Raw genomic sequence first — 17,253 nt, 5'->3', positions numbered from 1 at the left:
AAAAAAAAAAAAAAAAAAAAAAAAAAAAAAAAAAAATCATGTCCTAATGCCTGGACACCTTCACCAGCAATGAACTTCGTCCAAGCTTCCCAGTCAATCTGCTCAAAGGCCGTTTTTGATAGACAGTACCAGTCCCTGAGGGAGGACTTGCACAGGGCCACCTGCTGCTCAGGGAAGATGTACCTGCTGGGCTCCTCAGGAGACTTGAAGTCCAGGACATGCTTCCCAAACCCTGAGAGGCAGCCACAGAGTGCCGATTACAACCTTGTTTGTGCAGCTGGCTTTCCTGATTGTGCTCTGGGGCTTCTTTATTCTCTAGGATGATAGGAGCAAAGCCCTCTTCATGCCCCTCATTGGTAATAGCTTTCCCTTCATTCTCCTTAGTAACATTCTTCAAGGTGGTGGCAACCCTCCACTCCAATGCACGTGGCTTCCGTGAAGTTTGCTGCACCAGCAGGAAAGACCGTGAACTCCTGTCACCCAGCTGCCAGCGCGAGAACCACCACTGAGAACATTAAAACTGCCAGTTGCAGGATGACTTCAGAAGTGCCTACCACGTCAGCAATGTGACAGTACAGGGGGCCCACTTCTCAGCAGCTCCAGCGTCACAGGCAGCAAGGGACAGCCTACTATGGCACTCATACCAAACTCAGACTTGGCCTCAGGGCCATCCATTTCTATCAGGTTTGTCAACCTCCCGTTTCAGAGTTCAGTTGCTTGCTACTTGGGGAAGCCCCAGTGATTTCACTGATGTGCTTGAGAACCTTTGAGTCCTGTCACCATCCCAGACCTTTAGGGCCTCAAAGACACTGGCTGAGGCACCTCTGGGCATGGAAGTCTGGAGAACCTTCTGAGAATAAGGCAGCTATCTGGACATCAATCAAGGATGCCCACAATAGCTGAAGGTCTCTCCGGCATGCAGTCTGAAAATAGCCATGACTGACTTCTAGCATAGGCTCTTGCTGCCCAAGAAAGGGACAGAGAGCGCTGCAGACCCCGCAGGGAATGGTAACCCCACCAGCCCAAGGGCTTTTCCTCTACTCCCCTCCTCTAGCTCCTCTCTAGATATTTGAATTTTGAATAAGGATGGATGCATATTTAAAGAGAGGAAACCAAAACCACAAAGACCAGGGGCATATATTGTGACAGTTATGACCTTCCAGGTACACACATGTTATAAATAAAGACAATGCCTCCATACCACCATTTCCAAGCTTCGGATTCAGTGAATGCAGATGCCCCAAATTATAAACCCTTGGAGGAAAGGAAGACTCGTGATTGAGAAAATCCTCCTCTCATGAGTGACATCCTGAAGTCTGATGTGCTAAGAGCCTTCAGATCCCAGAGACCTGACACCTGACCCTCTGCCAGGTGTCAGAACACAGCAAGTTCCAGGGGGAAGGGACCTTGGATCCATCACCTGGTGCCAGGCCCTCACTTCTACAGATGAGGAATCAGAAGCCCACACACCTAAGTTCATGCGTATGTTCACCTGAGAAGTTTAAGTTCCTCTGGCCTCAGCTTTCTGGAAGTAAGCTCAGTGTTCTCTGCATCATCTGCCTCCCTTCTCAGCCAAGGTCACGGCTGAATTCCGGAGCGGGAAACTAACTCTGGGCCCCCAAACTCCATCCCTCTGAATTTAGTATTTCCTTGCCGCCCCAGGTGTTGAGCTCTCCCTGCCACCTATCAAACTTGGAGGATAAGTATCCACTTGATGCAGAAAAACAGGTATGAGTCTTCATCTCAACACAGAAAAATGGAAACTACTTTCAGGATGCGCTCTCATGGGGCAGCTCAAATGCTCACAGGTGCTTACAGCTCTGTGCCAGAAGAGGTTTCAGTTCGTGAAGGAAGCATCTGTCCATGGTCTGCAGAAACGCTGTCAGGAACCCTCCAAAGGGCTCACGAGGGAAGGGTAACTACATGACAGGCAAATTACCAAGAGAAGCAACAGAATGCACACTGGAACCTGAAATACCTTTCAGGGCTTTCAGTCACTAAGCGGTAATAATACAAGAAAGAAAAGGGAGGCGTTCCAAATTTAGATGGCTTTTACTTTGTTCCAACACTGGCGCTCGCTCGGAGTTGTTACAACCTGGCCCTCTCTGCTCCCTCCATCGCCTATTACACGGAGGATATAATGAGGTCTACTGTTCACTGTACACTTAACTCCCCTACGTTTTGTTAATAAAAACCCTCCCTCCTGCACCCAAGGCCAGCGCTCAGCGGGCTCTCTGCTGTCCAGCGCCGTGGCCAGGGCACTCGGTTTGTCCCGCCTGCGCCCCTCTGGTCATCACATCCTCTGTGCGCTTCGCTGCCTGCTGCAGACACGAACAGCAGGGTGGAAGAGTTGAGAAACTGCGGGCCTGGGGCAAGAGGAGCCCAGGCAGGAAAGGGGGCAGACTGCCGGCTCCTGGGATGAGGGGGAAGAAGCCGCAAACTGGTGAACAGGCAGAGCCGGGCAGAGGCACGGAGCCGGCAGCTTTCTGTGCTTTGGCCCTGGCTCGGATGGGGCCCTGGCTCGGATGGGGCCCTGGCTCGGATGGAGCCCTTGCGGATTAGGGGGCGGGGGAGGGGAGCAGAAGGTTAAGGGATGACAAACTGAACTCTGTGCACCATCAACACACCCCCACGTGGCCTGCCTGCCTGGGGGAGGGGGAAATCCCCGTCAGCTTCCGCTCAGCTCACGTAATGCACTGGACAGATGTTCACGGAGCACCTGCAGCAGGCCGAGATGCTTCCCTTCAGGACCGCAAAGAGATGTTCTCTCATAGATCTGTATTTTCTTGTGAGCTGGGGCGGACGCTTACGTCTTTCATTCCTTCCCAGCTCAAAGGAGACTACAGGTCATGCGCCCTCCCTCTCCTTTCCCCACCACGGTAATCTCCCAGGAGACCCAGGCGGCCGGTCTTGCTTCCCAGCCTCTACTCTGTCTCCTTCCTCACATTCCCACCTCCAGTCCTACTGACCCCTTCATTCCTTCTCTCCACGTCCACCTCCAAGGCAAAGACCCTTCCCCGCGGCCCAGGTTCCCCATCTCCTGCCACGTCTGCCCCTATATCCACCATCCAAGCGCCCCAGGCTTCCCTGTTCTTGTCCCACGGGATTCCACAGGGTAGCCGTGCCTGTCCGGCCCTTCTCCCTCTGGTTTCACAGCAGCCTGGACCGCTCACGGCAACATGGCCTCAGGCTGGCTCACTTTCACACCTCAAGAGCCTCCTTCGCCCCCAACCCTGAGTGCCATCGCCCTGTCTGCCTCTGCCTCCACCGGGGCTCCCACAACCCTGCTTTCCGTGCGAGGCCGGGGGGACCACACACCAGTCCTTTGGCCCTGCCCACTTCTCCCCAAACCTTGTCCTCTGTCCAGCACGCTGGCCTCCCTGCCCCCGGCACAGGCTGCTGGTCCACAAAGACCCTTCCCTCTTCCTCCCCAGCACACAGCTAGACTAAGTCTCCCAGCTCCTACTGCACTTAGGCTGAGGGATGTAACTGGTTTTAGGTGAGAAAATGTGAGTGGAAATAACATAGGCTGTCCCGAGGCCTTGCCATAAAAGCATTCACACACATTCTTCCCCGCACACGTCTCTTCACAGCTAGCTGGGTTGTGAAACTTACTCTCTTAGAGCAGAGACCAATGTCTACTTATAAAAAGTGAAGGACAAAATAGATAATAAGCTGCCGGAGTTTGCTGTATGTTTTACGCCATGCAGTACAAACAGCACAGGGAGTGTTCAAGCTGGCCGAGAACAGCCCAGGGCTGTTGACGAAGGACAGGAGACAGGGGCTGAGCTGTGTGGTAACAGCATCCCCTCCACATCCTCGTCTAGGGTAAGGGAGAGTCTGGCAACTCTGGTCTTGAAGCCAGAGGGTAAGGTCTAAAGCAAAGGTGTCGGGATTTCCCTGGTGGCACAGTGGTTAAGAATCAGCCTGCCAAAGCAAGGGACACAGTTCGAGCCCTGATCCGGGAAGATTCCACATGCCGCGGAGCAACTCAGCCCATGCACCAAGACTGAGCCCATGCGCTGCAACTGCTGAAGCCCGTGCGCTCTAGGGCCCATGTGCCACAACTACTGAGCCCGCGTGCAGCAACTACTGAAGCCCACACACCTAGAGCCCGTGCTCCGCAACAAGAGAAGCCACCGCAATGAGAAGCCCGCACACCACAACAAAGAGTAGCCCCCGCTCACTGCAACTAGAGAAAGCCTGCACGCGGCAACGAAGACCCAACGCAGCCAAAAATAAATAAAAATTTTTTTAAATCCCCAAACACATTAAAAAAATAAATAAAGCAGCGGTCCCCAGTCTTTTTGGCACCAGGGACCGGTTTCATGGAAGACAATTTTTCCATGGACAGGGGTCGGGGTCGGGGGGATGGCTCAGGCGGTAATGCGAGCGATGGGGAGCCACAGATGAAGCTTCGCTCGCTGGCCCGCCGCTCACCTCCTGCTGTGCGGCCAGGTTCCTTGCTAATAGGCCACAGACCAGTACCAGTCCGTGGCTCAGAGCTTGGGGACCCCTTGTCTAAAGCCACCAGGGAAAATGAAGCCACAGTTAGAAAATGAAGACAGGAGAGCCAGGTTAACGGGGCCATGCAGCAGACCCAGGCAGACAGAACCAGCATTAAGTGTGGAGACGGGGGCGGGAGGGGGGGGGGCACTGGCTGGCTCAAACGCCACACCTGTGGGAGAATACAGTGACGGGAAGGGGGACTAGGGAGAGGAGATGGAATTAGGCTACAAGCAGTATTAAATGCAGAGTAAGACGTCCCCACCCCCACCCCAAATAAATAAGGAAGCCATTGTGGGATCTGGAGCAGCGGGCTCCTGACGAATGCGTTCAGGGGTTAATCTGTGGTGGTATGCAGCCATAGGGCTGGCGGCGGATCAGCATCCACGGGAACACACTAGTTAGGGACCTGGCCCTCCACTCGGCACCGGCCCTCCAGCGCACACACATCGTGTGCTCTTGGCAGAAACCTCACTTCTGTGCTGATGTCCCAGGATTCACTGTTAAGGCACTCGGCCACATTTATCCTGTCTTGCTAAGAGGCAGGGGTTGATCAAAACTATTCCTGAATGCCCCAAACCCAGCTCTCTGAAACACACTCAGGCCATGGGGAAAGTTCACCTCCCAAGAGGATGGGAAGCCACCTTCCCGTGCAGGCATCACAGGAGGTTCTTCAGCCGAGACTGAGGCTACAAGCACAGAGGGAACCCAGGTGTGGGCCAGGACAACGATATGCTCCGCGAGATAACATCAGTCACTACCAGCATCGGGACGTCAGACTTGGGAAGTACCAGCACAGGAACGGAAGAGACCTAAAGTAGACAATGCAGCCCGGCTTCCTGACCCCACTGCCCACATTCCACTAGAAAATATCCGTAGATGACAAGGTTCAGGAGGCTTGGTTACTTAGCAGTCCCATCCACAAGCCCTCTCGTGAACTGATCTAATTTTGTACTCCCAAAATGCTGCAGGGTGAGAACTGTCATCTTCATTTTACATACCAAGAAAGTGACAATAAATCATGGTAAAACTGAGATTTAAACTTTCGTTTTCTAACTCCATGTCTTTTTAGCAGGCTTCTTTTATCAAACATGAATTCCTGCCAGATTCTTGGCCAGATCTGAAGATGAATAAGACAAAGATTCTCAAGGAGATGATGATTTAATTGGAAGCAGGCATGAAAACAAATGCACAGAATAAGAGGCTATAAGTGCGACAGAAGGAGGACAGACTACAGGGGAGACAAAGAGGTGGTCGTGGCCTGTACGTGCAGACACGTAATAAACAGCCACTCAGTGAAATCCTTCCATCAGCCTTACTGAGCAACTACTATGTGCCAGGCACCAGTCAGGGTGTGGGGGATCCAGCAGTGAAGAAACCAGATAAAACCACTGCCATAACATTCTGGTGGAGGGAGCTTACATTCTAATTTCAGATGGATGGATGATGGATGGATAGATGGACAGATGGATGGTTGGACAGATGGATGGATAGATGGTTGGGTGGACAGATGGATGGATAGATGGTTGGGTGGACAGACAGATGTGTCTGGGGGAAAACCATGGAAGTTTTCATGGAGTAGATGAGTCTTGAACTAACTTTTTCTTTTTTTTTTAATTTTTGGCTGTGTTGGGTCTTCATTGCTGCGCGCAGGCTTTCTCTAGTTGAAGTGAGCAGGGGCTACTCTTCGTTGAGGTGCACAGGCTTCTCAGTGTGGTGACTTCTCTTGTTGTGGAGCACGGGCTCTGGGCACGTGGGCTTCAGTAGTTGTGGCGCACGGGTTCAGTAGTTGTGGCGCACGGGCTTGGTTGCTCCATGGCATGTGGGATCTTCCTGGACCAGGGCTCGAACCCATGTCCCCTGCATTGGCAGGAGGATTCTTAACCACTGTGCCACCAGGGAAGCCCTTGAACTAACTCTTGAAAACTGAAGACAAGGTGTTGGTCAGGGAAAGGAGGGGAAAGCCGGGAAGGCCCTGCAGGAGAAGCAGCCAGCACAGGGAAAACCATGAGGGTGTTCATCAGTCAGGACTCTGGGGACCTTCGAGTCATTCCCTGGGGCTAAAGTGTTGGGGGCAAGCAAGGGATGAAGGTGGGGAGGCAGGCAGGGGCTACAGAACTTGGATTTGTTATGCAGGTCATAAGGAACCAGTGAAAGGTTTTAAAGAAAGTTGATAACACAGTACAATTAAGCACAAATACGAGGGGTTCATATGTTGGGAAGAGTCCTCTCTCAAAGCAGCTTGTTTAGTAATCTTACTCTCTACTAGAAAAAATTCTAGAATAGTCACAAGGAAGAGGCAGTGTAGCCTAGAAGAGAGAGCCTGGGCTCAGAAGTCCAGGAAGCCAGACTCAAACCCTAGCTCTGGAACATGGTGTGGCCTTGAAACAGTCACTTCACCTCTCTGAGACTGAGATTTTCATCAGTAAAACGGGTGTATTGCCACCCACCCGACAGAGCTGTTGTGCGGATTAGAGATACGATATACGAAGTGTGTGGCATCTAGTAGGGGGTCCCCACACGATTGTTTTTAGCCATCATAGGCTAAAGGAGTCCCTAGACTTCTGAAGCCGCATCATGGCGAAGAGGTCTGGCCTACCAGGAGCCATCCTTGGTCCTCCTGACAGGTACGTACACTGAATTGCAGAGGCTGAGGCAGCCCAAATGGCAAAATCTTGGGTTCTTTTAAAAATAACTTTAATGGTGTACTAGTGCAGAGAGGATTTGTGCTCCATGGTTCTAACCACAGTTTAGAAAAGTGACCCAGAAATTTCCCCCAAGACAGGAGGGTTAGAAATTGAATATTTCCGGATGAGCCCACCAAGCACTGGTATTTGTATTGCTTTACGATAGCAATATGCCTATCACCACCCCAAACTTACATCCCTTCCTATAGGGTTTGAAGAAACGGCAGCCACTGTTTTCAAATAAAATCATTTCACAGAGGGCAGTTCATATTATTCATCCTCAGATAAGCCAACTCCACAATGACTGGCGTCCACCAACAGGTCACCCATCCAGGCATGTTTTAAACTGTTATGCAACAGACTCACTTCCCAAGCTCAGGTCTTTTACCAAATTGCAGAAAACTATATACAAGAGTCATAACTGGTTCCCCCACAAAAGGGAAGGAAGACCTTGCTTCCGCAAAACAGGATTAAAACATTCAACACTACCTAGAGACCCAACTTATAAAAATGCAGCTTTTCTTTTAGTCATCGCCTTGGGAGAAAGAGGAAGAGGCAACTCGCAGAATCTGCACACTTTTGGCACAGTCAACTTGTGTGCTGTGGTGCAGCCCACGCCCTCCCCCACCCCTCCCCCACCCCCCACAGCACTCCTCCCCTCCCCCACCCACATACCTCTTTGGAGCACCAGGCACATTTTGGGTGGATTAGCAGACATTCTTCACACGAGGTGGCACTTCCACTAGTGCATATGTTGAGACCTTCAAAGAAAGATAAAGATGCACCAATTAGTTTCTGGCCGTAATCTCTATTAATGAGGCTTTTGAATGGGGTGGGAGGAGGAGTCACTTCCTTTTTTTTTTTAACAGGGGACCTCCGTGAGGCTGAGGAGTGCAAGGCCCCTGTGCTAACTGCAGGTGAAGGCTCACTGGCCAAAGCTAAAGACTGACAGTTTTTGAAGCACCCACCACGTGCACACTTGTGTTAGCAACTCCCATTCCTTCTGCCGCACCCACTTCGTTCCCACTGCCTTCTCCCGTAGCACAGCAGGTCCTGCCTCACTGAGGGGAAACAAGGCCCCTTTACACTTAGTCCAGCCAAAATGACAAAAATAGTACAAAAAGGAAAGAAAACAAAAAAACCCGATCGATCTCCTTCAGGCATAAGAAAATCCTAAATCAGGTGCTGTCACATCAAGTCCACGGTGTACCAGAAGAAGCCGGCACAGCCCCTAAAGAAGAATACATCCCAGGAACACAATGTCAGCTTAAGATATGGGAAATCCATTAATTCAATATATCTACTAGTAGGTCAAGTAAGAAAAAAACATACCACCTCAGGAGGTAATAAAAAGGCATTTGATCAAATTCAAAATCCATCCCTGATTTTTAAATAAAATCAGAAACTACGATTAGAAGGAAACTTCTTTATTGCTATAAATGTCACTTATTTCAAGCCCAGGCCAGTACCTCCTCCACCCCCTGTCCCTGTGCCGTTCATCTGGGCAGGGGCCTCCCGAGGCGGGCTCAACTGTGGTACTGAGGTTAAAGCCCTTGTCCCCTCTGCCCGCCCACCTCCCTACCTCACTCTACCCCCCCTCCAGCTCCCACCGCCAACAGCAAAGACATTCTTGGTGAAACTGAGCATCCAGTTCTTTTTCTTCCTTTCTGAAACATCCCTGACAGATTTCTTTTGACCAAGAGCAGAACTGGCTGGTTTTTCTCTGAATAGAAATAACTTTATTTGGTCCTCACAGCACTAACAGACCCACTGGTCTCTTCTGGTTATTGCCTTGGGGCACAGCAGATAAATAGAAAAAAGAAAAATCCAGGGCCACCAGGCCTAGGAAGAAGGGCTCAGACCATAAAGGGGGAAAACAAAGAGTCAGTGAGATTAACAAGAGACAGCGGGGGAGAAAACACCGGGAGGCGGAGACTATTCCCTATAGCTCCACAAAACAACAAGACAATATTGGCTGTAAGACACCTTCAAACTGTAACATTTCCCTAATTTGCTAATTTTAACTCTCTGCTTCTTCTTTGTCACTAGCAGTAAAAATCCACAGAAATTGGGTGACGCAGGAAGCTGCACTGTGTCACCCCACACTAGAGGGAACAAACACCATTTGGGATAAGAATGGCAGCTGGGATGGAACCTGAGGTGCTAGGAAGAAAGGCAGGGCAGCTTTGGGAGCCCACAGAGGGCGAGAATGATGGTTTTCCCCAGCCATCGCCCTGTTGGGACCCCCGCCTCATACCCCTGGAGATGGGGGACCACAATCTCACTGCCAGGCCTACAGCAGGACCTCCTGGGTGCAGTACTGGACTCAGAACACATTTTCCAGAAGAAACAAGCTGGGACCAACCACCGTGCATGCCTCATCTCAGGAATCCTTTCCGGGTCCCAAACACTCACCAAGAAGGTCTTAGAATCCAGCCCACGGGGAAGTTGGGCTTGCCTGCCTCCTGCCTGCCTTGACAACCTCCTTTCTCATTTTAAAATGAATCCACTCACTTGGAGACTTTCAGATAGGCACTTTTTAAAACACCTTTTAAATAATGCCATTTGCAGCAACATGGATGATCCTAGAGATTGTCATACTGAGTAAAGTAAGTCAGACAGAGAAAGACAAATATCATATGATATCGCTTATATGTGGAATCTAAAAAAAGGCTACAAATGAACTTATCTACAAAACAGAAATCGAGTTACAGATGTAGAAAATAAACTTATAGTTACCGAGGGATAAGGGGAGAGGGGAGGGATAATAAATAAATAAATAAAATAAAACAAAATATAATAAAATATAAAAGGCTTTTAAAAAAGAGAATGATGGCAGGAAAAGTTTCAAAATGCCAGTTCCATGTTTTGGTCTAATCTCCTTACCTGAGTCACTTTGCTGTACAGCAGAAATAAACACAACATTGTAAATCAACTACACTTCAATTAAAAAAAAATATTCCCCAGAATACTTAGCTTGAAGTATTGACATTAAATAAATAGATGTGGATAACTGGAAAAAAAAAAAAAAAAAACCTCCTTACCTGTCAGAAACCACTACCTGAGGGGGTGAAAAAAATCAAAACTAGAATGCAAGTGACTTTTCTTCTGCTCTCCTCAACCTTATCAAATACACACTCAGGCCCTTGTGGCATGTCATTTGCTTTGATGTATAAAATCATTTCTATAAAAATAATGGAATTGCAGAACCCTGGAGCTAGAAATGCTTTAGCATGAGCTCGTCAAGTCACCTCATTTTACAGCTGAAAACATGAGAAAACAAGAGTGACTTGAAAGAAGGAGCCCAGTCTACAAGTAAGAGGTCAGAAGGGGCACTGGTCGGCAAGTGCCCACATAGGGTACCTGCCTGGGGATCCCTGCACCATCCCAGACGCAGGCCATGTGACCAGTGAGCTCCAGGGTCCTCCGGAGGAGAGAAGTCCAACAGGCCCTCAGTCAGAAAGGAATTTGAGATTGGATGTCTCATGTATGTCTCTGCCCTAATCAACATAAATTCACAAACACCACTTTCTAAATACCAGGGCCTCATCACTGAGCTCTGGGACCTTGGGTCGGGGGTCTCAGGTTCACAGCATTAAGGGCTCCTCCGTTCTGACCCATATCAGACTGGGCTCTGGTCTTCTGCTTTGTCAGCCTGAAAGACCTTGGATATAATCCTGAAGAGGCTCCAAGGATGTGACAGGCATCTGGTATGAAAACATACTGAACAACTATAAAATATTTGTCATCCTTAATTGTTTCTGTTACTCTTACATATTCACATGCAATATAGTAGTTTCCCTGCACTCAAAATGATTCCTCTAAAATCACATTGCTATAATTTGTAGTAACTGTAAATGGAAAGTAACCTTTAAAAATCGTATAAAAATTAAAAATTTATTTTAAATATAAAAATAAAATTAGGTTGCTGTTGGGACACATTAAAATTCAAGGAACGCTGTTCTAAGAATGTCCCAAACGCCAAGCACTGGACTAGGGGATGCTAGAGATACAGAGATGAATGACCCAGGCCTTGCTCCCCAGGAGCTCACAGTCTGCCAGGGACCAGGTAGCAGCCAGGAACTCAGGGAACCAGAAGCATAGACTGTGTGCTGATATGAGCCACAGTGCCAGCCTTACTCCCTCTGGCATCTCTCCTCTTTCCACCTATTAATATTTCAGTAAGCTTAGATTTGGCTGGATGAGTCACTTGGCACCAATAGCATTTCGAAAGGAAGGAAGCAATGAAAAAAACGTTAAACAGCTGCAGTTCACAAATGTCAGAGTGTTGTGTCTAGGTCATGGTAATAGATGCTAGCAGCCCAGACAGTGGCCACAACTTTTCTTGGTTACTGTTTACACAGTGACCATTCCAGCTCAATGTCAACTGCCTGCAGCCCTTAATGTCTCTGAAGCCAGGGGTTTACTGCAAACCATCATCTGAAAACACTGTCTCCTTCCCAAACTCATTGACTCATCCTTGCCTGTCATCAGTCATATCCAGGCAGCCGCCATGTCCGGCCAATTCTTCCTTCAAGATGCGTGAAATGTTTCTCCTAATCCATCCCTTCCTGCCTGCACCCTCCTCCAGCTAGGTGAGAGAAACACAATCCCGAATTACATTTTACTCATTGTTTTCAAGACAACAGAAAATAAAAACATTTCATCATTCTTGTTCGGGGTGGGGGGGGGAAGTGGTAAGGCACTGGAGTGCCTCTTCCCATGCCCTGAACCACAACCCCCAAGTGTGACAAAGTCTTTCCAGTGCTGATTCTAGCAATTAAAGAGTCATCAGTCTAAAGATGTTACCATGAAGTGTAAATACACCCTAGGAAGGATCTGTCTTGTTTATATCTTTACTGCCTTTCTGAACAGCAGATATCTGCAAAAACACGCGACATCAGCTTTACAGATATGACTTGTTTTTTTTAAAACACCAATTCAAATACTAGAATACTACGTGGCTTTAAAAAAGAATGTGCATGCTCCCTATTCCCTGCATACTGATATGAAGCTCACTCGGATATACTTATCGCTAAGTTAACAGAAAAGGCAAGGTACAGAACAGTGTGTTTAGTGCTGCCTTTCAATAAAACTGGGGGAGGGAGATTTGTAATAAATGTACAGAAAACACTATGGATCCATAAGAAACTGACAGGGATGGTCTGAGCAGGGAAGGGGGTCCGGGCAATGTCCCAGACTAACGGGCAACAAGAATGGAAAAGAGATCTCTCATCTTACACTTGTTATGCTTTAAAAAAGTATGTGAATATATTACCTATTCAAAAATTTATTTTTAAAAAGACAACTGGGGACTTCCCTCGTGGCACAGTGGTTAAGAATCTGCCTTCCAATGCAGGGGATGTGGATTTGATCCCTGGTCGGGGAGCTAGATCCCACATGCTGCAACTAAGGAGCCCTGGATTTTCGTTAATAGTAACATATTGATGTGGTTCATTAATTGTAACAAATATGCCATATGAATGCAAGATGTAAATAATAGGCAAAACTGGAAGTGGGGCATATGGGAACTCTCTATACTACCTTCTCAATTTTTCTGTAACTAAAATTGTTTTACATGTTTAGAAAGTTGAGGGTTTTGTTTTTAAGGTCATTGAAACCATGGTAGGAGTGGCCAGGCGGGGAGGACTCAACTGAGTACCAATCATTGTGTCCGTATCAGGGACCTAAAGGTAAGTGAGACCCGGCAATTCACCATGTAGCAGATGAGGCAGCCCCCAGTCTCTCTTAACAGACAGAATATGCTATGAGAGCAAGGGAAGGAGAGGCCAGCTCTGCTCCATCTGAGGGATGCAGACAAGGCTTCACAGAGGACGGGACATTAGGGCTGGAGTCATGGGTTGAGGAAAAGGCTTTCCTGGCACGAAAGATCCAAGTACTTGTTCTGTCACTTATTGGCTACAAGTCATTTAACCTTTCCTGGCCTCAGCATCTTCCTGCAAACAATTCCAGGGGTGGACTAAATGGCCTCTATCACAGATTCCAGCTCAAAAAATCTTGACACACTCAAATGAGTTCTCTCCCTCACACGATGAATGTTTCCTCCTAATAAGTTACATGCATAGTCCCTGACCTCGAAGCTAGTTGTAGAAGGAGGCAAGGAGGTGAGGATGGGACACTCCGCCTCCAACACACACACACTCACACACACACACACACACACACAGTACCAAGACTCGTGTTCATCCATTCATTCAACAAGTATGAGTCAGGCACTGTCCTAGGCACAGAGGATACAGTGTCAAATAGAACGGACAAAGCTCCCTGCCCTCACGGAGCTTACGTCCTGGTGAGGGGCAGAATGCTCAGAAGAGAAGATGGACAATAAGCCAGATAAGGAAGTACATTAGATGGTGATAAGTGCTAGGGAGAAAAATCAAGGAAGGCGAGGAGACAGGAAGAATGTGGGGCAGGATGCTGCACCTCTGGCTGAGCTGGAGACACTGAGAAAAGGCTGGGGGGTGTGGGGGGGGGCGTGGAGGAGGCCCGCCGTGCAGAGATCTGCTGGGAGAGCATTCCAGGCAGAGGGAAGGCCTGCAGCTGAGCTCGAAGACAACAAGGCCCTCGGTGCTGGACTGAAGTGCACAAGGGGAAGTGGTGAGAGGCACGGGGGGCAGGGGGCGTTCATGGAGAGCCTGGCAGGACACTGGCAGGACTTCCGGAAGCCACTGGAGGGTTTGAAGCAGAGTGACACGATCTAAGTTGAGTTTTAACAGGATCACTCTGAGCGAGAGTTGAGAATAACTCTACAAGAGACGAGCAACCATCTCTGAAAAACCCTGGGGGGCAGCGGGGTAGGGAACTAGCCTGGAGGTGGGGAGGGGCAGTCTACAGCCCTGCTTCAAGCATCCGCCACAGGGGAGGTGTCAAGGCCTGTCTGGGAGCAAACTTGTCACCATGTGGCCCAGGAATCAAACCCTGCATTCAACAGAAGCAGCAGCCTTACAAACAAATGGGCACCTATATATAAAGTGTTCCTTTACATTTATAAAGGCCATTAATCCCATTCCAACTAGAAAGAAAGAAAACACACCACAGCCCTCTGTGAAGGCTGAAAACTGAAAATACCTGTGAAGCGACCCCACCCCATTAACACAGCTGCACAACGCCACGTGAAAGGGGCACCATCATTTAAGCACTGTGTAATCGTCCCACACGATGTTAAAACTTCTCAGAATGTTTCCATGAGCTGGCTGGAGGAGAAAAAGTAGTTACCAGGGTAGGCAGGCACAAAGGGCCTTCTGCCAACTACTTAGATATTTTAATTCTCCGTTGCCTCAGTAGCTAAATAAGCACGGAGAACAAGCAGGAGAGGAATACTAATTAGAGCTAATTAGGCCCTGCCCTCTTCTGCCTCAATCCCCTTTATTGAAAGTCCCCCTAATTCAAGGATGATGGCGCTAAAGTGTAAATACCTAGGGTAAACAGCAGCCGACACACCAAACCCCCTGTTTGCATTTCTGAACCTTTGCCTGGTTACCTGAGGAGGGCTGCAAACCCAAGGCCAAATTCCAACGGACCACGGAATCATGGGGGGAGGGAGTGCTGCCAAGAGGAGTGCAGTAAATAGGATAAAGGGCTCTCCTAGGATTTCGAGCATTCTACCGTGCAGGACATTCACCAGAAGAACATTTGATTTTTTTCCTTTTAATAAACAGTGATGGCAAACATGACTCCAGTTCCGCAGCCCGATCAATGCCACACTCCTCCCTCCTTCTTAGCAGAGATCAAGGGCCTCACCCCAGAGAAACCCTTCCCTGGTTACGTGGGAAGACCATATCTTCGGGTCCTGTCTGGAAGCCCTTGGCAAGGGGATAATAAGGAGAGCAGATAACCCTGGGATGGGGATTGTCAGCCTGCCAGGGACTTGTTTGAAGTGAGCCCCCTTAAATTAGAAGTCTATTTCCTGCTGGATTAAACACACAGATGAAAGATGTATACAAACTTTGAAAAACAGAAATCACAACGCAAATGGAAAATAATGTATTGAAAGAATTATTTGCAACTGGAAGTATTTAAGGTTTTACTAGAATCAGAACGTCAGACTGTAAGGAAACTAAGAAGTCATCTCCTTCAGCAGTTCCCAAACTTGGATTTCACAGATTATTAGGATCATTATGATTTAAAAAGAGAAGGTAAAATGTATAGAGAATTGCCAGATTTTTTCTTTTGCTCAAAATGAAAACCTACTCTCTATTATCATTACAAATTATTAAAAGAAGTTTTCCCACCAAAAATTAAAAAGACATAATTTCAAATTAAAGGACAGTCCTTGGGAAGCAGCGGGCTGTTGGCAATGATATACTCCTGTGTGTGACACAGGATACATCCTTCTCTTTGCCTTTCCCTGGGGACTCATGAAAACATCGGCAATGGGCACTGATTGCCAGATGGGTGTTTGGAAACCGGTGATCTACCCCAAGCTCTGGAGTGAAAAAAGAAACCTGCTACAGTAATAAGTTTGAATTAGGCCCTGAAGAAAGTTTTTGTTTGCCTAGACCTCTCCTCTCTCTCAGACAGAAACCTCCACTGCCTTCATGTAAATGAGACACAGCAGGGGACAGTCCTTCCCTCCTTCGCAGCCAGACATTTGCTTCACGAGAGCAATCAAGAATCTCGGGCTTGAAAGTGAATTGAGCACCCCAACACAATTATCTCCTACGGGAAAGGAGAAAGTTTGGAGCTTCCTGCGTCTGGGCGGGGGGGGGATGGGATGGCGGTAGCTCAACTGCCTGGCAGCCCCAGCGCCCAACAGAGCATCCCTCCGCTGCGGCCTCCCAACTGCCACATCCAGCCCCCTCCCAACTCCGAAAACTTAAAGCAGGTAACTGAGGGCTCCTCACGCAGCCGCCGGGCCCGGGCAGTATCGCGCGAGTGCAACTGCACAACCCCTGCCCTCCGTTCCAGAATCAATCCTCCAGAATTAAGGGAGTGTGCTGCACGGCGTGTTTGTAAACTCCGGGATAAAGCCAGGCAGAAGGAATCAGATCGGTATGTTCCAGCTGGAGCTTGGTTCCCAGGTGGGGCTGTGGTTTGGGACACGGGTCTCCCCTCGGGTATGCGAGGGCTTGGGGGAGGAAAGAGGGGGTTACATCTTTAAAGGAAGGCGGCTCGGCCTAGGCGCGGTGAAACTCGTAGGATTCGCTACGAGGGCCTGAACACCCGCGTTTCCAGGAGACTAGCCCTCGGGAGTAGCCCTGGCCCCCACGCTTTGGCTCCAGCGAAGACTCCGGGTCACGCGCCTCCAGCTGCCCTTCGTCTCCCCGGGACCAGGGTACCGGTGGCATCACTCGGCGCCTCCCAGCAGCCCGGCCGCCCCCGGCCGGCCACAAGGGCCGCTTTGTGCCGGGAGTGCAGAGCCCAGATCCCGACGCGGGGCTGGCGGCGTCCCTCCCCGCGCACTGGGCGCGGGCGCTCGCGGGCTGGGTCAGCAGACGGGCAGGGCTGTTTACTCAGGAAGGCTCCTCCTCGCCCGGGAGGGGACCGGAGGCCGACGACAGCCCGGCGGGGCTGCGGCGGGCAGCGCGCGGGGTGGCGCAAGCAGTTCGGAAGCCCCCCACCGGGCCGTCCCCAGTGGCTCGCCACCTGGGAGTACCCCGAGGATGCCTCCCACCTTCAGACAACGGCCCGGGGCCCTGCCTCTCCGAGACGCCAAGGGCGGCTCCATGCGCCACAAAGTTTCTTTGCACCGCCAGCGGCACGGCTTACCTGGGAGCCGGGGCACGAGACTGCAGAGCCCGAGGAGGCAGGCGTACAGGGGCGCGGGGGCCCGCGGCATGGTGGGGCGCCCGGCTCAGCTGCGGCGCGGGCGGCGGACTCCGCGGGGACGTGCGGCCGGGGCGCGGGGGCGGGGGGCCTGGGGCCGCGGCCTGGCGGGAGGCGGGGGCGGCTGCGCTGGCCCGCGCCCCGCCGCCACCATCCCTCCCGCAGCGCTTGCCGCCCAGTCCCCGGGCCGCCGCTGCGCCGGCTCCCCGGCCGGGACGCCCGGGGTGTCGCCGCTCGGGACGGTCCCGGCGGGCGGCTCTGTGCAGGGAGGACT

General features: G+C 50.2%; 1 protein-coding gene across 1 annotated transcript in view; it reads right to left on the bottom strand.

Annotated features, from left to right (window-relative positions):
• ITGB5 (integrin subunit beta 5) overlaps nt 1-17,037 on the bottom strand; it is a 114,715-nt gene extending 97,678 nt beyond the window's left edge. Inside the window, exons 1-2 of the mRNA XM_007449681.1 lie at nt 16,923-17,037; nt 7,869-7,954 (exon numbers count right to left, since the gene is read on the bottom strand). Of these exons, the coding sequence (XP_007449743.1) occupies nt 7,869-7,954; nt 16,923-16,992 (156 nt within the window). The 5' untranslated portion in view covers nt 16,993-17,037. The remainder of the gene's footprint in view (nt 1-7,868; nt 7,955-16,922) is intronic.
• Between the last annotated feature and the right edge of the window lie 216 nt (nt 17,038-17,253).

Source organism: Lipotes vexillifer, unplaced genomic scaffold (genome assembly GCF_000442215.2).
Source record: "Lipotes vexillifer unplaced genomic scaffold, Lipotes_vexillifer_v1.1 scaffold1378, whole genome shotgun sequence".
Classification (NCBI taxonomy): Eukaryota; Metazoa; Chordata; class Mammalia; order Artiodactyla; family Lipotidae; genus Lipotes; species Lipotes vexillifer.
Note: the sequence above shows the minus strand (reverse complement) of the source record. Positions and strands in the feature narration are given on the sequence as shown.